The 26,956-nt window shown below is 33.6% G+C and overlaps 5 protein-coding genes across 5 annotated transcripts; 4 read left to right on the top strand and 1 right to left on the bottom strand.

The window, feature by feature from the left end:
- The first annotated feature begins 2,218 nt into the window (after positions 1 to 2,218).
- On the top strand, positions 2,219 to 8,659 carry LOC116004762 (basic proline-rich protein-like). Its single transcript, XM_031244924.1, has 2 exons — positions 2,219 to 3,375; positions 8,335 to 8,659. Exons 1-2 carry the CDS (start codon positions 2,219 to 2,221, stop codon positions 8,657 to 8,659), a joined length of 1,482 nt encoding a protein of 493 aa, XP_031100784.1.
- A 3,124-nt stretch (positions 8,660 to 11,783) lies between these two features.
- Positions 11,784 to 12,590, top strand: LOC116004761 (leucine-rich repeat extensin-like protein 5). Its single transcript, XM_031244923.1, has one exon. The coding sequence runs from the start codon at positions 11,784 to 11,786 to the stop codon at positions 12,588 to 12,590; it is 807 nt and encodes a 268-aa protein (XP_031100783.1).
- Positions 12,591 to 16,980: 4,390 nt separating this feature from the next.
- Positions 16,981 to 20,615, top strand: LOC116004865 (probable leucine-rich repeat receptor-like protein kinase At1g35710). The gene is made up of 11 exons (XM_031245053.1): positions 16,981 to 17,290; positions 17,944 to 18,091; positions 18,205 to 18,276; positions 18,556 to 18,627; positions 18,744 to 18,815; positions 18,922 to 19,065; positions 19,162 to 19,242; positions 19,345 to 19,416; positions 19,788 to 19,859; positions 20,150 to 20,221; positions 20,305 to 20,615. The coding sequence occupies exons 1-11, from the start codon at positions 17,200 to 17,202 to the stop codon at positions 20,393 to 20,395; spliced, it is 987 nt and encodes a 328-aa protein (XP_031100913.1). The 5' UTR covers positions 16,981 to 17,199; the 3' UTR covers positions 20,396 to 20,615.
- Positions 20,616 to 20,920: 305 nt separating this feature from the next.
- LOC116004864 (pentatricopeptide repeat-containing protein At2g20540-like) lies at positions 20,921 to 22,925 on the bottom strand. The gene has a single exon (XM_031245051.1). It carries the CDS (start codon positions 22,880 to 22,882, stop codon positions 21,323 to 21,325), a length of 1,560 nt encoding a protein of 519 aa, XP_031100911.1. The 5' UTR covers positions 22,883 to 22,925; the 3' UTR covers positions 20,921 to 21,322.
- A 1,325-nt stretch (positions 22,926 to 24,250) lies between these two features.
- On the top strand, positions 24,251 to 25,746 carry LOC116005243 (remorin 4.1-like). Its single transcript, XM_031245507.1, has 4 exons — positions 24,251 to 24,471; positions 24,736 to 24,846; positions 24,958 to 25,039; positions 25,449 to 25,746. Exons 1-4 carry the CDS (start codon positions 24,467 to 24,469, stop codon positions 25,641 to 25,643), a joined length of 393 nt encoding a protein of 130 aa, XP_031101367.1. The 5' UTR covers positions 24,251 to 24,466; the 3' UTR covers positions 25,644 to 25,746.
- The last annotated feature ends 1,210 nt before the right edge of the window (positions 25,747 to 26,956 follow it).

Here is a 26,956-nt window from a genome sequence, read left to right as displayed (position 1 = left end):
TCAAAAAAAAAAATAGATGGTTCATGTTTGTTTAGATTTTTATTTTTCATTAAGATTTTCAAATTTATCCTTAATTATTAACTTACTCATTGATTTCGATAAGAAAGGTCTTTGGTTCAAACCACAACCCAATCAAATTTAGCATATTTAAGTTCCTCATCTATTTTACTCTTATTAAATTATAAATAAAATAAATTAGTAGCTACAACAAAAAATGATACATATGTAATTTTTTAATTTATAATTATATGTCTACAGAGCCTTTATTTGTATAAATTATTATTTATCAATAAATTAAATTAAAAAAGAGAAATAATTTCAGTAGTTATATTGTCTTTATTTTTTTCAATGCAAAGACTTTTTACATTCAAATTCATCAATTGATATTCATTACATTGTCCATTATATTCTTTTTACTTTATCTTGTAATTAAATATCAAAGTTATAATACAAAATAATGTTATATATTTATTTACCAAGTATTTTATTAATACCGAAGCTAATTATATTAATTACTTGAGGAATTGGTTGACAAAGAGAGTATTCAAATAACCCAACAAATTGAAGCGGAATCACTCTATTTTACTCTTATTGAATTAAATTTAATAAATTAGTAGTTACAACAAGAAATGATACTTACACAGTTCTTTATTTTAGAATTATGTGTCTACAATGACTTTATTTATTAAAAAAAAAAAGTATTCATTAGCAATAAATTAAATAAGAAAAATAATTTCATTAGTTATATTATTTTCTCTAATGCAAAAAGTCTTTGCATTCAAATTCATCAATTGATATTCATTACATTGTACATTGTGTTCTTTTTACAATATCTTGTAATTAAATATCAAAGTTATAATACAAAATAATGTTATATATTTATTTACCAAGTATTTTATTAATATCATGAAAAAAAATAAAAAATAATAATAATAGTTTGAAGCCAATCATATATTAGCTACTTGGGGAATTTGTTGAAAATGAGAGTATTCAAATAACCCCAACAAATTGAAGCGCGAAACTACCTCGTAATATTTTGGACTACATCATATTTAAAATGTTCAAATTTTTACTACTTTATCTAATCTTATCCATTAAACTAAGGATTTCTTTATCCACAATAACTCATTCAACAATAATGGTTGAGCCAAATGAACCCCGAGCAGAACACCTAAAGGAAAATTCATAGCTTTTTACATCATAATCTCAATTGCATGACGTTGTCATCTATGCTACCAACAGTAATCCAATTACAAATAACACACTACCAACGAAAAGAAAGAGGACAAATAGTGAAAATGAAGACAATGCATGACAATGTTACTCCAAAGAGAATTAAGAATACTTAGAAAAATCGATACCAAAAGGAATATTTATTTAGACTATCGATTTTACAAAGTTGTAAACATTTATTTTAGTGACAATTATAATGAATTTCTTATATTATCTTGAATTCATATACTGTGAGTTACATATTTAAATAAACAAATTCGAAATTCAATTATATATGTATAAACTTCTCCAGTATAATCTTGCATTAATATACTTTTAAATATTTATTTAAATATAAACATTGGACATTAACACATTCGTGCAATGTGCGCGCAAAATTAGTAATAACAATAATTTTTGTGTTGTTGTGAATATGGGTTTATGGCCATTAATATTGATTATACTTACTATGGACAGCTCTACACAATAAAGTAAATAAATATTACCAAACTCATAAAATTACTATATATTCATGTTAATATGATTCAAGTTACTTGCTGTACACAGCTCTACTCAATAAAGTAAATAAATCCTACTAAATAAATTCATAAAATTTTTACATATTCATGTCAATACGATTCAAGTTACTTAGACAGCTCTATTCAATAAAGTAAATAAATCTTACTAAATTCATAATATTACTATATATTCATGTCAATACGATTCAAGTTACTTACTATAAACACCTCTACTCAATAAAGTAAAAAAATATTATTATCAAATTCATAAAATTACTATATATTCATGCGAATACGATTCAAGTGGGTGTATATATAGAGGAGACCATTTTGTTGCTTAAAACTACAAGATCTAAATATCTATCTCTTGGTTTTCAAGAATGAAGTCTGAATATCAACTTCATTTGTTTGCATTCTCTCTCCTATTTGTACTTATTTCATCATCACCTACAAACCAAAATCATGATTTTAATATGAGATATGGCATGATGAAGAGGTTGGTTCCTACGGGTCCAAATCCTGGTCAACCACCGTCATCAATTTCAACAAATGATTTTGATATGAGATATGGAACAATGAAGAGGTTGGTTCCTACGGGTCCAAATCCCGGTCAACCACCATCATCAATTGGAGCGATGAAGAGGTTGGTTCCTACGGGTCCAAATCCTGGTCAACCACCATCATCAATTTCAACAGATGATTTTGATATGAGATATGAAGTGATGAAGAGGTTGGTTCCTATGGGTCCAAATCCTGGTCAACCACCATCATCAATTGGAGCGATGAAGAGGTTGGTTCCTACGGGTCCAAATCCTGGTCAACCACCGTCATCAATTTCAACAGATGATTTTGATATGAGATATGAAGTGATGAAGAGGTTGGTTCCTACGGGTCCAAATCCTGGTCAACCACCATCATCAATTGGAGCGATGAAGAGGTTGGTTCCTACGGGTCCAAATCCTGGTCAACCACCGTCATCAATTTCAACAAATGATTTTGATATGAGATATGGAGTGATGAAGAGGTTGGTTCCTTCGGGTCCAAATCCTGGTCAACCACCATCATCAATTGGAGCGATGAAGAGGTTGGTTCCTACGGGTCCAAATCCTGGTCAACCACCGTCATCAATTTCAACAGATGATTTTGATATGAGATATGGAGTGATGAAGAGGTTGGTTCCTACGGGTCCAAATCCTGGTCAACCACCATCATCAATTGGAGCGATGAAGAGGTTGGTTCCTACGGGTCCAAATCCTGGTCAACCACCGTCATCAATTTCAACAAATGATTTTGATATGAGATATGGAGTGATGAAGAGGTTGGTTCCTACGGGTCCAAATCCTGGTCAACCACCATCATCAATTGGAGCGATGAAGAGGTTGGTTCCTACGGGTCCAAATCCTGGTCAACCACCGTCATCAATTTCAACAGATGATTTTGATATGAGATATGGAGTGATGAAGAGGTTGGTTTCTACGGGTCCAAATCTTGGTCAACCACCATCATCAATTGGAGCGATGAAGAGGTTGGTTCCTACGGGTCCAAATCCTGGTCAACCACCATCATCAATTGGAGCGATGAAGAGGTTGGTTCCTACGGGTCCAAATCCTGGTCAACCACCATCATCAATTGGAGCGATGAAGAGGTTGGTTCCTACGGGTCCAAATCCTGGTCAACCACCGTCATCAATTTCAACATTATTCTAATATTGGAAATGCTGCAATGAAAATGCAACAATGAAGAGGTTGGTTCCGAAGGGCCCAAACCCTGACGAACCACCATCATATCAACTTTACAGGATATTAATTTAAAGCATTGAGTAGTAAAGAGGCTAGTACGTAGTGAATCAAACTCTGACCATCATTTATGTTGGATGGGAGATATGTATGTTTAAAGGGAAAAGTTGATATTCAAAGTACCATAAATGTTTAGATGCATATTTGCATCCATTTCAATGATTTATTGATTTGATGAGATCAATAATAATGTTTGATTTTAATTAAGGCTTGTGATTGTAAAATGTTAAAACTATGTATTATTAGTTATACTAGCGAAACTATGCACGCATCTTGCCAGAATGATTAATATCTAATTTTTGCAACACAATAGTGATGACTATATTGAAAAAGATTAATGCAAAAATAATTTTAAGAAACTAGATCAATTCAAAAAGAAAATTTATAACTTCAAAGCACATAATTATTTATGGTAATGGAAATTGTTTCAAGTTACTGATAAAAACCCTCTTGAGATATACACTAGATTTAAGAGTCATTTTTCAAAATGTTCATTGTTTAGTTCACTATGGAAAATGAAGTTGATAGAAAATTTACATTTTAATCTAAGGAAAATTGACTAATTTTTGTAAACATGTCTTTAGGACTTTTTTTGGATCTCTCACCTTTGGAGCATTGATCCGGGTGATAATCAAACCAAAAATTTTGTTTTTATCATTCATTAGGATGAAGTTTAGACATGGTCATGAAAAGAATCTAGACACAAGGATAAGAAAACCGGCTGAAGCTAAGCAATAATTTGAAGTTGGAGGATATCAATCAACATAAATAAATTGCAATTTTTTTTTAAAGACTTGGGATGAGGTACCGCATGATTCACATGCCATGACCTGTGATTAAGGAGAGATAAACTCAATGTTGAGTTCAGAGATTACCAATAGCCAATTCGGGGGCTAACATGCCACTTTCGTGATCTATGCAAGACGTACTGAATTGAATGGCGAGGATTGTCCCATTGTCATGATGCATCAATCCTCTTGTAAAGGAGTAGTGTATATTAGTTCAGTTTGTTTAGTTTTATTTGTGTTGTGTACAGACTATTTAAGCTCTCTTCTTCCTCGTAATAAAGCATTTACTTGCTATCTCTATACCTCTCAACCAGGCCCAAGCAATCTAGTGCCTCAAATTTCCTATTTTCATAGAGGAATAATGAAGTTACATGGTGAGATATATGGGGCTTTGGAATGCCGACCTAACTTTCATTGCAGTCGAATTCTCTACAAGATTAGTGTTAAAGATATTGTGCACCGCACTTTAACACAAGAATTAAAAGGATATTTCACAATATTTGAAATCCTATTTTACTCTTATTTAAAGTCTACAATGTCTTGATTTGTAAAAAATATTCATTATCAATAAATTAAATTAAAAAAGAGAAATAATTTCAGTAGTTATATTGTCTTTATTTTTTTCAATGCAAAGACTTTTTACATTCAAATTCATCAATTGATATTCATTACATTGTATTATCTTCTTTTTACTTTATCTTGTAATTAAATATCAAAGTTATAATACAAAATAATGTTATATATTTATTTATCAAGTACTTTATTAATACCATGAGAAAAAATAGTTTGAAGCTAATTATATTAATTACTTGAGAAATTGGTTGACAAAGAGAGTATTCAAATAACCCAACAAATTGGAGCGGGATCACTCTATTTTACTCTTATTAAATTAAATTAAATAAATTAGTAGTTACAACAAGAAATGATACTTATGCATTTCTTTATTTTAGAATTATGTGTCTACAATACCTTTATTTATTAAAAAATGTATTCATTATCAATAAATTAAATAAGAAAAATAATTTTATTAGTTATATTGTCTTTATTTTCTCTAATGCAAAAATTCTTTGCATTCAAATTCATCAATTGATATTCATTACATTGTATATTGTGTTCTTTTTACACTATCTTGTAATTAAATATCAAAGTTATAATACAAAATGATGTTATATATTTATTTACCAAGTATTTTATTAATATCATGAAAAAAAATAAAAAATAATAATAATAGTTTGAAGCCAATCATATATTAGCTACTTGGGGAATTTGTTGAAAATGAGAGTATTCAAATAACCCCAACAAATTGAAGCGCGAAACTACTTCATAATATCTTTGGACTACATCATATTTAAAATGTTCAAATTTTTACTACTTTATCTAATCTTATCCATTAAACTAAGGATTTCTTTATCCAATATAACTCATTCAACAATAATGGTTGAACCAAATAAACCCCGACCAAAACACCTAAAGGAAAATTCATAGCTTTCTACATCATAATCACATTGTATGGCATTGTCATCTTTTTTTTTTTTGAAGGTAAACGTAGCTATTCCATTAATTCATAACATAAAACGTTTACATCAATGATCAATAAATGGTAAACCATTCCTTACAGTCAGACATAGAAACAACTTTTCTAACTATGCTATAGGAAACTTGAATCGCAGACTGTTTTATAACTATGAAGCTATGTTTCTTCAAGGAGCTTAAAGCTTCATCAAAGATCTGGGTCTTCGTCATCATTTTTTTTTGCTCGCCCAGGATAAGATCAACACTTGTCGAAACCAAACTAAACGATTTATGCTAATGAAAATGAAAAGCTCGTGAAAGTAACGAGAGGAAAAAAGCTCGTGAAACTAACGAGAGGAAAAAAGCTCGTGAAACTAACGAGAGGAAAAAAGCTCGTGAAACTAACGAGAGGAAAACACAATAATAGAGAAAATAAAAAGTGGGTAAAGTCAAAGTAGGGTTGGGAGTTCAAGACTACCAACACAAACCCAATACCTACCTACTATTATTTTAATCAAAGGGAGAGAAAACAAAAGAAGAAGATATGTGGCGGTGGTCGGAGGCGGACGGAACTGCGATGGTGGTTGGGGCGGAAGAAGAGCAAGAGCAAACATAGAAGGTGACCAAAACCGCCAGCTCAAAGCTCCATTAGAGCTTCGGCCGGAGGCCGGAGGTGGAAGCCGAAGTTGAGCATGTGGCATTGTCATCTATGCTACCAACAGTAACTCAATTCCAAATAACACACTACCAACAAAAAGGAAACGACAAATAGTGAAGATGAAGACAATGGCAATGTTACTTCGATCCAAAGAGAATTAAAAATACTTATTAGAAAAATTGAAACCAAAAGTAGTATTTATTTAGACTATCGATTTTACAAAGTTGCAAACATTTATTTTAGTTACAATTATAATGATTTTCTTATATTATCTTGGATTCATATACTTTGAGTTACATATTTAAATAAACAAATTCGACATTCAATTACATATGTATAAACTTCTCCAATATAGTCTTATATTAATATACTTTTAAATATTTATTTAAATATAAACATTGTGCATTAACCCATTCGTGCAATGTGCATGTAAAATTAGTAATAATAATAATTGTTGTGTTGTTCTTGTAAACATTGTTGCAAAAGTCCCCGCCGTAGGCTGCCTATGCACCGCCTAGGCGCTAAGCGCCCCTAGACAGAGACAAATTGCTCCCTAGGCGTCCGCCTAGGTAAGGCGGCCGAGTTAACTTGGGCGAATCGACCTTGTTAAAATTTTTATTATATTTATATATATTTAAATTTATTTATTTATATAAATAAGAGAAGTAATATATATATATATATATATATATATATATATATATATATATATATATATATAATATGGCATACACCCACACATATGCATTATTTTTTTGTTTTTATAGATCGCCGCCTAGGTATCGCCTAGGCACCGCTTAGGCGCTAGGCGCTAATCTACCGTCCGACTAGCGCCTAGTGCCTACTGCAACCATGCTTGTAAATATGGGTTATGGCCATTATCCTATATTATGAAAGGGCGATTCTTGAATTCTTGACTTCATCTTATTCTTCTTCCTTTTCCTTTCTATATTGTTCTGAGCTTACAATCACATAAAATTGGCACCAGGCTAACTTTTAAAAACAACACCACTAACAATAATAACAATAATAATAATAATAATAATAATAATTATTATTATTATTATTATTTATCCGCATATGTAAACTATTTTAGTATAACTTGTAATGTTATTCCATGATTTTTATTTTAAAAAAAATCAAATGTAGAATACAATTTTTGAAGCATATATCCTTTAGTAAATTAAACAATGGAATTGAACTTGTACTCTATTCATTGTTTATTAAATTCTTAATGAAATAATATTCATATTCTCTTAAAATAACTTCTACGTTGGACGATGGTGATCGAAATATATTTATGATTGGTATATATTCTAAAAGGATGTTGTGCGAAACGTGGTCTTAGATTCATATATATAGTAATATTTATTATTTGATTTGAATTTGTCATTTTCATTAATATTGATTATACTTACTATGGACAGCTTACTCAATAAAGTAAATAAATATTACCAAACTCATAAAATCACTATATATTCATGTTAATACCATTCCAGTTACTTACTATAGACAACTCTACTCAATAAAGTAAATAAACCTTACTAAATTCATAAAATTATCATATATTCATGTCAATACGATTCAAGTTACTTAGACAACTCTACTCAATAAAGTAAATAAATCTTACTAAATTCATAAAGCTACTATATATTCTTGTCAATACGATTCAAGTTACTTACTATAAACAGCTCTACTCAATAAAGTAAAAAAATATTATTACCAAATTCATAAAATTACTACATATTCATGCCAATACGATTCAAGTGGGTGTATATATATAGGAGACCATTTTGTTGCTTAAAACTACAAGATCTAAAATATTTTTTGTTATATTTTCAAAAATTTAGGATGAAAATATCTATCTCTTGGTTTTCAAGAATGAAGTCTGAATATCAACTTCATTTGTTTGCATTCTCTCTCCTATTTGTACTTATTTCATCAATTTCAACAGATGATTTTGATATGAGATATGGAGTGATGAAGAGGTTGGTTCCTGAGGGTCCAAATCCTGGCAACAATTCCCCACCACCATCATCAATTTCAACAGATGATTTTGATATGAGATATGGAGCGATGAAGAGGTTAGTTCCTACGGGTCCAAATCCTGGTCAACCACCATCATCAATTGGAGCGATGAAGAGGTTGGTTCCTACGGGTCCAAATCCTGGTTAACCGCCGTCATCAATTTCAACAGATGATTTTGATATGAGTTATAGAGTGATGAAGAGGTTAGTTCCTACGGGTCCAAATCCTGGCCAACCACTATCATCAATTGGAGTGATGAAGAGATTGGTTCCTACAGGTCCAAATCCTGGTCAACCACCATCATCACTTTCAACATTATTCTAATATGGGAAATGCAGCAATGAAAATGCAACAATGAAGAGGTTGGTTTCGAAGGGCCCAAACCCTGACGAGCCACCATATATCATATCAACTTTATTACAGGATATTAATTTAAAGCATTGAGTAGTAAAGAGGCTAGTACGTAGTGAATCAAATTCTGAACATCTTTTATGTTGGATGGGAGATATTTATGTTTAAAGGGAAATGTTGATATTCAAAGCAATATATATGTTTAGATGCATATTTGCATCCATTTCAACGATTTATTGATTTGATGAGACTAATAATAATGTTTGATTTTAATTAAAGCTTTTGATTGTAAAATGTTAAAACTATTATTAGTTATTGCGAAACTATGCATCTTGCCACAATGATTAATATCTATTTTTGCAACACAATAATGATGACTATATTGAAAAAGATTAATGCGAAAATAATTTTAAAAAACTAGATCAATTCAAAAAGAAAATTTATAACTTCAAAGCACATAATTATTTATGGTAATGGAAATTGTTTCAAGTTACTGATAAAACCCTCTTGAGATATACACTAGATTTAAGAGTCATTTTTCAAAATATAATGTTCATTGTTTGGATCTAATGGAAGGGGGCACCCAAGAAACTGGGAAAGGAATTTTAATTGTATTAAAATTGATTCAATATATTTTTCATGTTTGTAGAAGTTCTAATTATGGTAGGATTGCATCCAGGATGGCAGTATTCACAAACCGTCATACACCCTGGAAGAGTGCAACAATGGAGATAGGTAACGTAGGTGACAATGTTTTTTTTTTCTTTTTCTACTGACTGAGCGTCTGGTGGGTAGTTTCGCCAGGATGGGTAGGCGGTCGTGTGCACCGCTGTAAATTAGGGGTGAGAATATGCCAGACCCCTCCATAGCGGCCTATAGCCTGGCTTGTTTAGTAAAAATGTCAAGCCTAAGCCTATTACTTAAATAGGCCCAAACCAATATGCAAAGGCCTGACCTGTTTATATACATATATATATATATATATATATATATATATATATATATATACACGATACTCAAGGATTGAGTCTGTACAACGGATATAATTGAAGGACAAAAATACAAGTTCCCTTTTTAAATATATACGTTAAGAAAAATCACCCAAAGAAAAGTTTGGTTTACTATCAACACTTCTTTAAAAAATGGATAACACTTTTTTTCTTGTTTCTCTGTAAAATGTTGATAACACTAATTTATATGGCAAAAACTTGTGTAAGACCATCTCACGAGTCTCAATCCGTGAGACGGGTCAGAATTTTGATTAATGAAGTCAAAGACTCGACCCATTAATCAAAGATTTGACCCATTAAATAATGATCCGACCCGTCTAACGGACTGAGACCCGTGAGACAGTCACACACAAGTGTTACCCAATTTATATATATATACCTTTTATTAAATGAGTTGTGTATAAGAATTATATATTAATTTTTTTCGGAATCAAATAAATTTAAAACAGGAAGTAATATTCTGAAATAAAGAAAATTGAAAAAAGAAATAAATTTCAGAAAAGAATGTAGAATAATGAAATATTTAAATTAATAATGGACCCAACCCATTAATGACTAAAGAGTGAAAATAACAAACTTTTTAATAAACGAAAAATGGAAAATGCTGAAAATGGAGAATTTTGGAAAAGAAAAAAAGAAAAAGGAGAGATATCTGAAGGATTGTTATGCCGTGCAAGGTGGACCTGGGTCTACATTCACATACACTATACTCTATATTCACACTTTGTAAACTCCACATTCACATACACTATACTCTACATTCACACTTTGTAAACTCTACATTCACACATTACATGATTATATGATACTCTACATTCACACTTTGTAAACTCCACATTCACACATTACAAGATTATATGTTTAGTAACTATATTAACACTGTTATGCATTCACACATTCAAAACTCTATATTCACAGGTCCTATACTCCATATTCACAACTTGAAAACTTCACATTCACACATTACAGGGCTACAAGTTGCTAGAACTTCTTAACTCTATTACAGATTCACACATGCATAACTCTACATTCACGATTTCTATACTCTATATTCACAATTTGAAACCTTCACATTCACACATTTCTGGGCAACTCTACATTCACACAATCATAACTGTACATTCACGATTCCTATACTCTACATTCACACTTTGAAACCTCTACATTCACACATTTTTGGACAACTCTATATTCAGCAATATGTTTACTAATTTAAAAAAAAAAAAAAAAAAAAAAGAGATAAAAACGACGTAGTTTTGAACCCAAGTCCACCTTGCAAGGTGGACCTGGGTCCACAGCATAATTTGCCATATCTGAACAAAATGGAAATTTATGTACAAAATAGAAAATTTTTAAATAATGAAATAATGAAAATCCAGGAAATTGATTGAGATACATTTTTTTTATTGGGATTTTCTAAAAAGGATGCTGTGGCAGCCATTTAAGAATCATATATAGTTACGATTTATTATTTGATCTTTAATCATTCAATTCCATTGATATGGATTAATTGTACCTGCTATACTACTCAAGAAAGTAAATAAATCTTATCAAATTCATAAAAACAAATATCTACGCATTTCAATGCCCATTCAAGTGAGTGTATATATAGGGCACTTTTTGGTGCTTGTAACTACCACAGCAAAGCTAAAACCTTTTTGTTATATTTTCGAAAACCCACCATTAAAATATCTACCTCTTGGTCTTCAAGAATGAAGTTTGAATATCAACTCCATTTGTCTACATTCTCTCTCTTACTTGTACTTATTTCATCATCACCTACAAATGATAATCCACATAAGAATCAAGACTCTGATATTATTATATGTTATCAACTCAAGAGAATCCACCATTGCTTGTCATTCCAACGATCATTGATTTCGTCAGAGAATATTGATAGGGGATATGGAATGGTGAAGAGGGTAGGACCTGCTCCTAGGAGTCCAAAACCCAATCGCCCTCCATCATCAACTTCGTTAGAGAATATTGATGGGAGATATAGGATGGTGAAGAGGGTAGGACCTGCTCCTAGGAGTCCAAAACCCAATCGTCCTCCATCATCAACTTCGACAAGGGATATTGATTCAAAATATGGGGCACTGAAGAGGCTAGTACCTAGTGGTCCCAATTCTGACCACTCGCCATCATCAATTTCAATAGGTTATTTTGACATGAGATATGGAGGGATGAAGAGGTTGGTTCCCACTGGTCCAAATCCTGGCCAACCACCATCATCAATTTCAACGGATGATTTTGATATGAGATATGGACCGATGAAGAGGTTGGTTCCCACGGGTCCAAATACTGGTCAACCACCATCATCTATTGTTACGATGAAGAGGTTGGTTCCTACGGGTCCAAATCCTGGTCAACCACCGTCATCAATTTCAACAGATGATTTTGATATGAAATATGGTGCGATGAAGAGGTTGGTTCCTATGGGTCCAAATCCTGGCCAACCACCATCATCAATTTCAACATATAATTTTGATATGAGATATGATGCAATGAAGAGATTGGTTCCTACAGGTCCAAATCCTGGTCAACCACCATCATCAATTGTTGTGATGAAGAGGTTGGTTCCTACGGGTCCAAATCCTGGCCAACCACCATCATCAATTTCAACATATAATTTTGATATGAGATATGATGCAATGAAAAGATTGGTTCCTATAGGTCCAAATCCTGGTCAACCACCATCATCAATTTCAACATAATTTTAATATGGGAAATGCAGCAATGAAGAGGTTGGTTCCGAAGGGCTCAAACCCTGACGAACCACCATCGTATCAACTTTACAAGATATTAATTTAAAGCATTGAGTAATAAAGAGGCTAGTACGTAGTGAATCAAACTCTGGCCATCCTTTATGTTGGATGGGAGATATTTATGTTTATAGGGAAAAGTTGATATTCAAAGCACCATATATGTTTATATGCATATTTGCATCCATTTCAATGATTTCTTGATTTGATGAGACTAAAAAAATAATGTTTGATTTTAATTAAGGCTTGTGATTGTAAAATGTTAAAACTATATATTATTAGTTATACTAGCGATACTATGCATCTTGCCACAATGATTAATACTCCCTCAGTCCCGAATTATGTGTCTTAGTTACTTTTGGCACGCATTTTAAGGCAGTTAAAAGAAACTCTCCCTCTTTACGTTTTTACCCTCAAACAGTTAAAAGAAACTCTCCCTCTTTACGTTTTTACCCTCAAACGCCCTGACAACTTTGCAATTTCCCATGTTTTTACCCTCAAACGCCCTGACAACTTTGCAATTTCCCATCTCATTCTATGCATTTCTTCATCTTCCTCCAGTAAAGAATTTCTTTATCTCATCTCTACATTTCTTCACCTCTGTTAATCTTTCTTCAATAAACAATTTATTTATCTTCACATAAAATACTGGTATTCTATATATACAAGAATAAGCAAACTGGAAACTGTAGAGGTCCGCGAGACATGGAAGTGGATAATCTCTTCGCATTCAAACATTCAACGAAGTTCCGTCGGCCGAAGAATTCGTCTCCCATATTGAACCGAAGAACGTTCCTACTAAGAACTTAATTTACTGCACTATCTTTAAAAAAATCCGAAAATGAACTCGCAACTTTATTTTTTTTTTTATTTTGGGAAAAAAGGTTTTAAAAAAAACAAACAGACTGGGAACTGAAAATACAAGAATACGGCCGGATTGCTGCTTGCGTCGTCAAGTATAGTGAACAAATTTTCTTTGCAAGTCAGTATAGAAAAAAAAATAGAGAGAGGGGGGAGAATAATGAAGAAAAGATAAGAAGATTAAAAATGGGTAAAGAGATGGGAGGAGGAAGATAAACACAGCACTTCGTGATTCGTGAATATATATATATTTGATTTGATAGTATAACCCACTAATAAATACGGAGTACTTGCAAAGGGGCAAAGTGGGAATAGTAAGAATATAATGATGTTTATTTTTAGAAAGTGGACAATATTTTGGGACGGATTAAAAAGGAAAGTAAGACAGATAAAATGGGACGGAGGGAGTATCTATTTTTGCAACACAATAATGATGACTATATTGAAAAAGATTAATGTGAAAATTATTTTAAAAAACTAGATCAATTCAAAAAGAAAATTTATAACTTTAAAGCACATAATTATTTATGGTAATGGAAATTGTTTCAAGTTACTGATAAAACCATCTTGAGATATATACTAGAATACTAGATTTAGGAGTCACTTTTCAAAATTTACATTTTAATTGAAGAGAAAATGTTTTTTTTAGTACGATTGACTCTATTACAATGTAGTCACTGAAGCTCAAACCCACTTCCATCATCCATGTTGGGACACCGGATGCCACTTGACCACAAAGTCTTTGGCAAGAAAAAATGATTAATTTTTGTAAAAATGTCTTTAGGACTTTTTATGGAGCTCTCTTTCATATTTGGCTCTCTCTTATACGAATCTCCTTAGAAAATTTGATCAAAAATTATTGTCTCAAAGATGTTCTCAAATTCAATGAAAGGAAAGTTATCTTTGGAGCATTGATCCGGGTGAAAATCAAACAAAGAATTTTATTTTTATAGTTTATTGGGATGGCGTTTAGACATGATCATGAAAAGAATCTAGACACAAGGATAGAAAAATCGACGGAAGCTAAGCAATAATTTGAGGATATCAATCAACATAAATAAATATGCAAATTAAAATAACAAAAAAAGGACTTGGAATGAGGTACCACATGATTCACATGCCATNCAGTTAAAAGAAACTCTCCCTCTTTACGTTTTTACCCTCAAACGCCCTGACAACTTTGCAATTTCCCATCTCATTCTATGCATTTCTTCATCTTCCTCCAGTAAAGAATTTCTTTATCTCATCTCTACATTTCTTCACCTCTGTTAATCTTTCTTCAATAAACAATTTATTTATCTTCACATAAAATACTGGTATTCTATATATACAAGAATAAGCAAACTGGAAACTGTAGAGGTCCGCGAGACATGGAAGTGGATAATCTCTTCGCATTCAAACATTCAACGAAGTTCCGTCGGCCGAAGAATTCGTCTCCCATATTGAACCGAAGAACGTTCCTACTAAGAACTTAATTTACTGCACTATCTTTAAAAAAATCCGAAAATGAACTCGCAACTTTATTTTTTTTTTTATTTTGGGAAAAAAGGTTTTAAAAAAAACAAACAGACTGGGAACTGAAAATACAAGAATACGGCCGGATTGCTGCTTGCGTCGTCAAGTATAGTGAACAAATTTTCTTTGCAAGTCAGTATAGAAAAAAAAATAGAGAGAGGGGGGAGAATAATGAAGAAAAGATAAGAAGATTAAAAATGGGTAAAGAGATGGGAGGAGGAAGATAAACACAGCACTTCGTGATTCGTGAATATATATATATTTGATTTGATAGTATAACCCACTAATAAATACGGAGTACTTGCAAAGGGGCAAAGTGGGAATAGTAAGAATATAATGATGTTTATTTTTAGAAAGTGGACAATATTTTGGGACGGATTAAAAAGGAAAGTAAGACAGATAAAATGGGACGGAGGGAGTATCTATTTTTGCAACACAATAATGATGACTATATTGAAAAAGATTAATGTGAAAATTATTTTAAAAAACTAGATCAATTCAAAAAGAAAATTTATAACTTTAAAGCACATAATTATTTATGGTAATGGAAATTGTTTCAAGTTACTGATAAAACCATCTTGAGATATATACTAGAATACTAGATTTAGGAGTCACTTTTCAAAATTTACATTTTAATTGAAGAGAAAATGTTTTTTTTAGTACGATTGACTCTATTACAATGTAGTCACTGAAGCTCAAACCCACTTCCATCATCCATGTTGGGACACCGGATGCCACTTGACCACAAAGTCTTTGGCAAGAAAAAATGATTAATTTTTGTAAAAATGTCTTTAGGACTTTTTATGGAGCTCTCTTTCATATTTGGCTCTCTCTTATACGAATCTCCTTAGAAAATTTGATCAAAAATTATTGTCTCAAAGATGTTCTCAAATTCAATGAAAGGAAAGTTATCTTTGGAGCATTGATCCGGGTGAAAATCAAACAAAGAATTTTATTTTTATAGTTTATTGGGATGGCGTTTAGACATGATCATGAAAAGAATCTAGACACAAGGATAGAAAAATCGACGGAAGCTAAGCAATAATTTGAGGATATCAATCAACATAAATAAATATGCAAATTAAAATAACAAAAAAAGGACTTGGAATGAGGTACCACATGATTCACATGCCATGACCTATGATTAAGGAGAGATAAACTCAATGTTGAGTTCGGAGATTACCAATCGCTAATTCGGGGGCTAATATGCCACTTTCGTGATCTATGCAAGACCGAATTGAATGGCGAGGATTGTCTCACTGTCGTGATATATCAATCCTCTCAACAAAGCCCAAGCAATCTAGTCCCTAAAATTCATAGAGGAATAAAGGAGTTGCGAGATGAGGCTTTAGAATGGCGACCCAACTTTCATTGTGATCGAATTCTCTATAAGACCAGTGTTAAAGATATTGTGCATCGCACCTTAACCTAGAATACAAAGGATATAAGATATTCTACAATATTTGGAACCCTAAATTGGGTTTTACCCCTCATATAACTTAGAACTAAAAACACAAAATTCGCTTAGAGGTGATAAAGACTCATTATGTGCAGAGCTGAGTGTACAAGCAAGAGTAGAACTAAGACTAGCTGAGAAACTCGTGATTTATCTCCTCTGGCGCCCTTCGGTAAGATTATGGTACTATAAAAACACACAAACTTTTAAGAGAAAAATGACCTGACTTAAAGGTCATGACGGGAAGCGACAATGTGGAGGTCCGAATCAAACTGAAAATATGTATGAAAAAAATGACCCAAGAATACTAAAAAGTTTGAATTTGATTCCTTATGCACACATGAAAATTAGGATTTAACCAGTAGCTGATTGCACAATTTATAATTTACATCTGCAAAAGCTCTAGAGGCGAGATCACGTAGGTTTAAAATTAGCCCAACTTATGGATCATAATATCATATAAGTTGGAAAAGAAAAAACACAAATTTTCCAAAAAAATAATTATTTTAAGAGAGAGAGAGAGAGACTCCACCGACGCTGGCGGGCCATTTTTGCTCGTCTCCTTCACAGAGTGAAGAAAAAGGTTCAACTTCACACGTTCAAACATAGATCTCATTCTTGGTCACTTGAAGATCTCAAAATTTCCGTGTTCTACACTGTGAATATCAGAAGATTGATTGATTTAACACGGAGAGGTCGACTTAGTGAAAGTTGGTAGTGGGCGCTCTAATGACGGGTCGTGGTTCAACCAATCTCTTAGTCTTCTCGCTATTTCTCCTCCTAAGCGTCGCCGTTCACTGTAAAACCCTCAAGCGTGATGGTAATTTCGCACCTCCTCTATGCCCCTTACCTCGATCCGTTTCTGATGCCCTCTGAAAATATGTAATTTTAAGCAAGAAATTAGCTAAAACAAGTGAAAATCATTGCATTTTTAGATTTTTACTCATATTTTAGTGGGTCTTGAATTTTAAAGTTTTTGTCTTTAGTTACTTGGTTTATTTTTGTTTTATTGTTTAAAGTAATTTTTTAGCTTAGTGTTTAGAGGATTTTGATGCTAATTGCCCATAATAGTCTTATGCATCTGTGATCTAACAATAAGGGTTGTTATTTACTTATAGCCTGGATACATGATGGGGATTATGGCTAGGTTTAGCACAAAACTTAAGGAGTAAATGTTTGGTCAGAGTATTTAGTGGATATGCTGTAAAATAATGTAATTCTTTAATTTGAATTGAAAATCTGAGATCCAGTTATGCCTAGAATGCTACATAATTTTTATTGTTTAATTGATGTTATAAGAAATGGGAATGGATCATTTGCTCATTGGTGAAGTTGTGCTTCAATGCACATCTATGTGCTTTGCATATCTTAATGTTTGTGGTGAAAACTGAAAAGTGTTCATTAGGCTCAAAAAAGATGAAAAGGTAATAACTTTGGTATTTTTGACTAATCTTACTTGGTTGGTGAGTGTAGTGAAAGCTTTGAATGAAATTAAGGCATCTCTTGGATGGAGGGTGGTATATGCTTGGGTTGGAGATGATCCGTGTGGAGATGGTGACTTACCGCCATGGACCGGGGTCACATGCTCTACTGAGGGCGATTATCGAGTAGTGACTGAATTGTAAGTTGTGCCACTATTTATTTATCTTGGATATTTTTTTTCACGGCAACACAATTTATTCCTGTGGCTATGCTCCAGATCGTCATTACTTTCCTTCTTTTTACAACTTGCAGGGAAGTCTATGCTGTTTCAATTGTTGGCCCTTTTCCTACTGCTGTGACGAACTTGTTGGATCTTACTAGGCTGTAAGATTCTTTCATTGGGTTAATGCTAACTTCCCATTTGAATAGCTTTTTGTACTTCTTAAATTTTACTTTCAATTCTGATGGGAGATTTGAATTGATTGTTTGCATCTCTCCTGTCACAAGTCCTTATTTTCAACCTTTCACTTAAGTTATATTCTAGAAACTGAACATGAATACCATATTGAGGGCAAATGGGCAATAGTTGGTTGAATTTGTTTTTTATACACTATTCGTGTGTTTTATATTTCACTAAAGCTCCATTGTCTTTTCATATGGCAGGGATCTGCACAATAACAAGTTGACTGGTCCAATTCCTCCTCAAATTGGGCGTTTGAGGCGTCTTAAAATATTGTACTGTCTGTTACTTGTATCTTGTTAAAATCTCTCGATTTGGTGGTTGTTTGTGCATTTTTTTGAATTTTCCCTACTGCTTTAAATTCTCATATTTTTATTTTGGATTCTCCTAGGAATTTAAGGTGGAATAAGCTGCAAGATGTCATTCCTCCCGAAATAGGCGAACTGAAGAAGCTAACACATCTGTAAGCTATATTTGCTTCTTGTTCCGAGGCTATTTGATGCTACAAAAATTTCTTTCTAGTTTTGTTCCTCGTGCAAATCACTGACTGTGTTTTGGAACTTGTTCAGATACCTGAGTTTCAATAATTTTAAGGGCGAGATCCCCAAGGAGCTTGCTAATCTTCCTGAGCTCCGCTATCTTCATCTTCATGAAAACCATTTTGTTGGACGAGTCCCGCCCGAGCTTGGCACTTTACAAAATCTTAGGCATTTGTAAGATGCTATATCAACTTCCTTTTGTTATTTTTAGCGCGTCCAGTGCTCTTGCATGGTGTTGATTTTCCAACCGTTATCCAATCCATTTTTCAGGGATGTTGGTAACAATCGTCTGGTTGGTACAATTAGGGAACTCATACGCATTGAAGGATGCTTTCCTGCCCTTCGCAACCTGTAAGTTGATTCGAGTTGCAAGTTTCAAATTATTTAATACTATTTGTGACTGAATTACCCATTTTTGCTGACCAAGATAATACCTTTTTACAACCATTGCAGTTATTTGAACAATAATTATCTTACTGGAGGTCTTCCTGCACAACTTGCAAATTTGACTAACTTGGAGATTGTGTAAGTATCTTATGCTTATGCAAAATCAATTGTCTTCAAACTAGCTTGGTTGGCGTGAGTGGCTGTGAGTTCATCCCTTAAGATAGGTCTGGAGTTCAAAACCCCCTCTCGTATGGAAAAACCAATATACCCAGGACTTTGCCCCTTAATTGGGCCAGCCCAGTGCGAATTGGGATTAGTCTGAGTATGGTACAGGCTTAAAAGTGCTTCCTATAGTTAGGGCCTACTCAGAACACCTCATGGTTAACAAAAAATAAAAAATAAAAAAATTTGAGTTACAAGTTTTTTCAATCATATTATGATTTAAGATGCTAATATTCTGGATGGTGTTTGTTTTATTATCTGAATTTGATTTTCGTGTGTGAAAATAGGCATCTATCATACAACAGGATGACTGGAGTTGTACCACCCAGCCTTGGTCATATTCCCAAGCTAACTTATTTGTAAGTTTTCCGATCAATTTTCTTTACTTTAATCGGTTTGTGATCTGAATCTGAAGCCCTTATGAATACTTTCAAGGATGTGTTGTGTGAAGGATTATACTTTGTCAAAATATAAAACGGACGACTATTTGGACAAAATATGAGCCAAAAAAATTCCTTAAACAACACATATAGTCTGTCTCTTTGGCAAAGAATGACAATAAAATTATTGTCTTTTCTATTTTGTAACTTTTTTTTTTTTTAATTATTGCCTATTTTATTCTTTGAGAGATGTGTGGTGTCTTATTCAGGTATCTGGACCACAATCAATTTACTGGAAGGATTCCTGATGCCTTCTATAAACACCCTTTCTTGAAAGAACTGTAAGTCCCGACTTTAACTGATTTTATTTCAGCTTCACATTTTGGAATCGCGTCTAAGCTAGGAAGCTGTATGCGTTTTGCAGGTACATAGAAGGAAACTCGTTCCGGCCTGGCGTAAATCCCATTGGTGTGCACAAAGTTCTAGAACTTTCTGACTCAGAATTCCTATTTTAGGAGACAAGCATGCCTATTTCTTACTTATTTTGCCAATATTAGTTCCTAGCTTTGTCCACAGCCAATGCTGGTGCAATCTGAGTGCTTATTCTTCATAGTTTCTAGGTTTTTTTTTTCTTCTTCTTGAGAAGCATTCTACAATGTCTAAGCTTTGAGAGAGCAAACACTCACACTGTAGTATGTCTTTTAATGAAATCAAGGCATATTGTATTTTTTTACATTGCTCAGTAATTTGCCTTACTAACTAAAGATGGGTCACCCCGAAATCTTGTTCTAGGGGTTGGGTGGGGTTCAATTTTTACTGAAGACATAGGGGTCGTTGGGAGAGCCAAAGTCTAAAAAGTTGATTAGAAGTGATGAAGACTCTTTTGTGCGCGGAATGTATAGGCAGGGATCAAAAGTTGATTAGAAGTGATGAAGACTCTTTGTGCGCAAAATGTATAGGTAGGGATCACGGATGGAACTGATGATTGATTGAGTGACTCACAATTTAATTCCTTCAGGCGTCCTTGGGGCCATGGATTCTAAGAGCTTAAGATTACTTTATGCTAGAAAACTTACATTTAACCTATGTATTAAAAAAAACTAAAGAAATTCTCTATTTTTATTAGAGAAAGAAAGAATAAAAAAAATTGGGAAATAAAAAATACAAGACAACCCTGCGGGGCTTAGCTCAATTCAACTGTTTAAGGGTCATCCTAGAAGTCTTGCTCTAACAATAGGACTTTCCAATAAATTATCAATGTGGAAATTGAAGACTTATTGGATGATTCGCGATTATCTCCTCCGACATTCTTGGATAATTATCAATGTGGAAACTGAAGACTTATTGGATGACTCGCGATTTACCTCCTCCGACATTCTTGGATAGGGGTTCGGGGGTTTAAGAAGTAAAAGAAAAATACAATACAGCTTAACAGTTAGAACTTAGAACTGAGTGTCTACCTGCCTATTGAACATTAGTAGAAGCTGATGAACTTGATTCATCTGAGGGTGTGTTTTCTCCCCAGCAACAAACTCATGAACACAACCATTGATCTCCACAGAACTGCAGCCTGGTGTCTTGTCTATATGCTGCTTCTTCATCATCTTCCTCATCCTTCTCGCGCCCTCGTGCTTCCCTGCTGCAGCGTAAACGTTAGAAAGCAAAACATACGCCCCGCTGTGCTGTTCCAACCCCACAATCCTCTCTGCAGCAACCTCGGCCAAACGAACCTGCCCATGATTGGCACAAGCACTTAACAATGCTCTCCAGGCCACAGCAGAAGCACCCGAGTTTGGCATGCTCAGAACTATATTTTTCGCCTCTTCAACCAGACCCTCCCGGCTAAAAAGGTCTATTATGCACCCATAGTGCTCGCCTTTAGGCTGAATGTTATATGTGTTGCACATGATTCTCAGCAGCTTCAGACCTTCGTGTGCCATTCCCGAAGAGCTACAAGCAGTGAACAAAGAAACGAAGGTAACACCGTCTGGTCTAGTCCCAGCATTTTGCATCTCTTGGAATAATCTCACCGCGTTTTTACCATCCCCGTTCATTGCAAATCCAGAAATCATGGCATTCCAACAAATAACATCTCTCTTGGGCAATTCATAGAACAGTTTCTGGGCTAAACCCAAGCACCCACATTTCGCATACATGTCTACAAGAGCAGTGCCTAGTCTCACATTTATTGCCATTCCCAACTTCTCCACATATCTATGCACCCATTTGCCTATATCCAGTGAACCCAGATGGGCACAAGCTGAAAGTATGCTGACCAGAATTGCCTCATCAGGCTGAACCCCAGTCATCTGCATTAGCCTAAACAGCTGCAACCCTTCTTTAAAGCAATTGTTCTGTACATACCCAGATATCATAGACCCCCATACTCTCCTATCCTTCACTGGGGTCTCATCAAAAACCGACCTTGCTTCAAAAACATCACCCTTTCTTGAATACCCAGAGATAAGAACTGTCCAAGCCACCACACAATGTCTAGGCATTTCATCAAACACACACTGTGCACATTCCATGTTATCAAGACTAGAGTACATTACAATCAGGCTATTCCCCACATAACTATCCATCAAGAATCCAAGTTTTAAGCACTGCCCATGAATTGATCTCCCAAGATTACAACTTTTCATATTACCACAAGCTTTTAACAGATAGGGAAGTGTGTAATTATCTGGGCACATCCCAGTTTTGAGCATATGTTTGTAGGTCTCTATAGTTCTGCTCAGATCTCCCTTGAGCAAGAAAGTTTTGATCATGGTGTTGACAATGCAGATGGTGGGTTGTTGAATTCTCTGGTAGATTGTCCATCCGTAGGTTGGGTTTCCAAGATTGGGATCTGAGCAGAAGGCTAATAGCCTGCTGAGGGCAAAAGTGTTGTTCTCAAGCCCACATGTGATCACTTGGCCATGAGCTTGGCTTAGTTGCTTCAGATTCTTGCATTTCTCCAGGAGTTTAAGGCATCTCCCAGTGCTTGTTGACAATGGCATTACCCCTCACAAAACCTTCCTCGTTTCACTATAAAGCTCCCCCAACTCCCCTTTTTAAAGTTCAGTGAAAGGTTTCAGCCAATAATCTTTCATTTACTAAATTCATTCCGAGGATTAAGTTATTGAATTTGATTAGTTGATAGCAGTAATTGATTATAGAAAGATGTTTGGTAAATTAGTATTTTAGACTATTAAATTATTACAAAAAATTAATTAATCAAATTAACTATTTAACTTATCTACAATCCCTGTAGGGGTGTCATGACGAGAAATTTTGCCTTTTCACTTAAAAAATACTTTTGTTTTCTTGATTTTCCAATCCGACAGAGCATCTGGAAGGCGTTCCACACCATCGCTAGTAAAACTCAACCCATGGTCTTTTTTTTAACTTCACCTTATAACGAACTGAGTTGCCTATATGAACACTTTATTTTGTCTTACATGTTTAGGGGAGATGAATCTCATTCATTGCTTGTAAATAGTATTCTTAAAAGGGGGCTAAAACACTACCTTGGCGAGTAGAATTTTGCGATAAGATTCAATGAAAAAATATTAAGACATTTTTTGTCTCTCTTGTGTGTTGAGAGATTGTCTTCCTAGACTCGATAGCTTCAAATCTTGTGGTGACATCCATTCCTCGTCACCTAAGACTAATGTGTGGCTTCAAATACTTGGTTTTGGTGAAAGTATTTAACATGTTTGGTAGTTGGGTGGAATGTGAATGCTTATTAATAGTTGGGGAAGAAATGAGGAAGGAAAATGAAACCCTTATTTAATAAGGGTATGAGTTTTCTCATTAATAGGGTATTCCAAACACATAGTAGCATTCTCAAAACTTATCAACCAAACACTAGCAATCACTTTTATACTCATTCCTTATGCCTAAACCCACCAACCAAACACACCCTTAGTTTTTCCTTTTTTAATAGGATATTATGCCACACATTAGTCTTGGTAAGGGTAACATTACCCTTACCAAGTATTTGATACCCATTCCGATTCTCATTCCCATGTGTGAACCAAACGCACCCTTAAAGTAATCCCCTAACCAGCCCGGCAGTCCCTACATCAACCAATTTCATATCCAACACCCACAAACCCTAGTTTTTGTGCTTACGTACTATTCAGGGTGAACATTCAATATGTAAATCGTAAACATTCAGTATATAAATTGTGTATTTTTATACTCGGATCCACCTTGCAAGTTGGGCCCAGGCCGACAAAATAATTTGCCTTATATAAAAAGGAGATGATTCAATTCCCCAATTCTATGATATCAAACCTAGTCCATTGACATAACACGTAGTAGAACCTTGGGAAAAAGTGGGCATGAAGAAGAAGAAAAGAATGCTTTGGTTGAATTCTTAAAGATTCAAAACCAGGCCGGCCTTAGCTTGCATGCAAGCAAAGACATCTTATCCGTTACTTGTGTTCCTCTTCCCCCAACAAGTATCTCTCTTTAACTATATTATGCATCTCCCTCAAATAAGCCATCAATCCATCACAAACTCTTTGTTATTACTATACATTGCTGTTCATAAAACAAGAATAGCCAACACCAAGCTAGCCAATTGCCTATAAAACATGAGGTAACTACGTGCTATCCATTTTTTATTTGCTGTTCATATTTGATGTTTCTATAAGGCAAATCCCTACTAACAGCCAGTTTGGTTGGAGTAAATTAGAATTCCACTCCCACCAATTCCTTGGTTTGGTTATAGAAAATTGCAATTCCTTCATTTTTACGAGATTAAGATCTGATTCATTTCTTAATTTTGTTATTTTTTGGAATGAAAAAGAAAAAATGAATACCCTTCTGTTTTAATTTGTACTAATTAATGACAATTTATAAGGCAATATTCTGCGTCTCGTCGAACTGCTCCAGATCCTACAATGCCACCTGTATTGGTAGATCCAAGGGCAGATGCTTGGGAACATCAAGAGTTAGAAAAAGTCAAATTGCGGTAAATATAATCTACTTTTTTTTTTTTCTTTTTCCTACTATATATATTCAAATATACTTTTTAAGTTAAAATATATATATTTTCACCTTGGGCTAATAACAAAGGGTTCAGGTTTGAGAAGCTGAATAACATAATTGCTGAATGGGAGGCTGACAAGAAAAACAAAGCAAAACAGCAGTACGAAAGAATTGAGGTTTGCATTGCTTTTTTATTATTTCACCACTCTCATTTTACATGTGATATTTTATAATCAAATCGAGTCTTTCTTTGTTTATTTTCTTTAGTATTTTTAAATTTAATTTTTTTATTTCTAATGTAATTTCAAAATATATAAATTTCATATACTGATGAAAATTGATTTAAAAATAACTCCCCGCATAATTTATGTATGTAGTTTAATTATAATATATTTAAAGTTTAAGAAATTAAATGTGAAACCCTTCCCTTTATACGGGAGGTGGTGGGTTCGAGCCTCAGAGGCAATATTGACTCTTGTGCTTCAATAGGTTGAGAAAGTAGTTATGAACAGATACTGTATTGTAATAGAGTTAGTAGTATTCAAAAAAAAAAATGTGAAACAAATAAAAATTGTGGATGTGCAGGCTGAATTGGAAGAGAAAAGGGCAAGAGCTTTGCAGCATTACAAGGAAGAGATCGCAAGGATAGAAAGCATATCAGGAGAAGCAAAAGCTCAAGAGGAGGATAATATGAAAAGGGAAGAGCAGAAGGTGAAGGAGAAGGCTAACCAATTAAGATATACTGGCAGGCTCCCTGAACAAACATGTTTTATTTGCTAGCTACATATATACTCTCATCTATATCTCTATCTATACACACCATACAAGTATATATATCTATCTATATTGATGCCCAAAAAAAAAAATATCTATCTATATTGTGATGTATATATACTCTACATGCATGCATATATGCATGTTGTAATAATACTATATATATATATACAATGTGACAAATACATTATTATATTATATTCATCTTTAATTCGGTCTTCACAAATCATGAGTATTCTATAATCAATATATGCACAATATTTATGACAAGCAACAATGTAACCTAATACTGGTACTAATGTTTATGTTCGGATCAAACACTTACAACTACGCCAAAAAGGTATAACTTGTAGCAAAGACACAATTTTATTTTATTTTTTTATATCGTCACATTTTTAAGAGCCAATGTGATGAACTTAGTCCTTCAAGCCTCTGCTCAACAATTCATTAATCCCCTTAGCCACCAGATGTTGAACTTAGTCATTCACCGGCGTTCACTCAACCATTCCATTCATTAATATCAGGGCAGTGATACTCATTTTTCTTTTGTTTACACACAATAAATGCTTAAAAAGAAATAAATAAATATTTAATGTTTATATCACTCCATTATATAATAATGTCAAGAAATGACAACATATGGGGGCCGAGGTGTTATAGAATGACAACACTGTGGCACCATAGCAGTTTACTTGGACTATTATTGTGTGGGTGGGGTATATATATATATATATATATATATATGACTATGAGAATTGACAAGCATAATGAAAGAATAAATTATAGGCATAGCTTCATCTTTCCATTCAGTAAGAGCTTGATACATCAATGTAACAAGGGGTTCACCCCAGAGTGGTCACCTGAGAACACATGAGGATTTGGTATATATATATATATATATATATAACGACTAAATGCACTTGTGTTCTCAGGTCACCCCTTTGAGGTCTACTCCTTTATTACTCTCAAATTATCATTCTAAAAAGGTGAAGTCTCGAGTTCCAAGATTCTCACATTTTGGTCAAAATGGTATATTTTGAAAGCATAAAGCCTTTAATTTTTATTTTAAAATTTATATTGCAGAGTTTTCTTTCATAGAGATATTGTATCAACTATTTAATTTTTTATTTTCTATTTGGTTTGATATATTAAATTTTCCAGATTACATTTGATTAATACGTCACTAGACTCTTGGTCAAGAGTGCTAGAAGAGGTAAATTTGTATTGTAGTTGATTCTAAATTTGTAGGGATGGAATTACACACATTATTGTTGATGGGATATAAGTATTGGGTATAAATAAATGTATAATGATATTAG

Source organism: Ipomoea triloba, chromosome 14 (assembly GCF_003576645.1).
Source record: "Ipomoea triloba cultivar NCNSP0323 chromosome 14, ASM357664v1".
NCBI classification, from domain to species: domain Eukaryota; kingdom Viridiplantae; phylum Streptophyta; class Magnoliopsida; order Solanales; family Convolvulaceae; genus Ipomoea; species Ipomoea triloba.
This window is presented reverse-complemented; position numbering and strand designations above follow the sequence as displayed.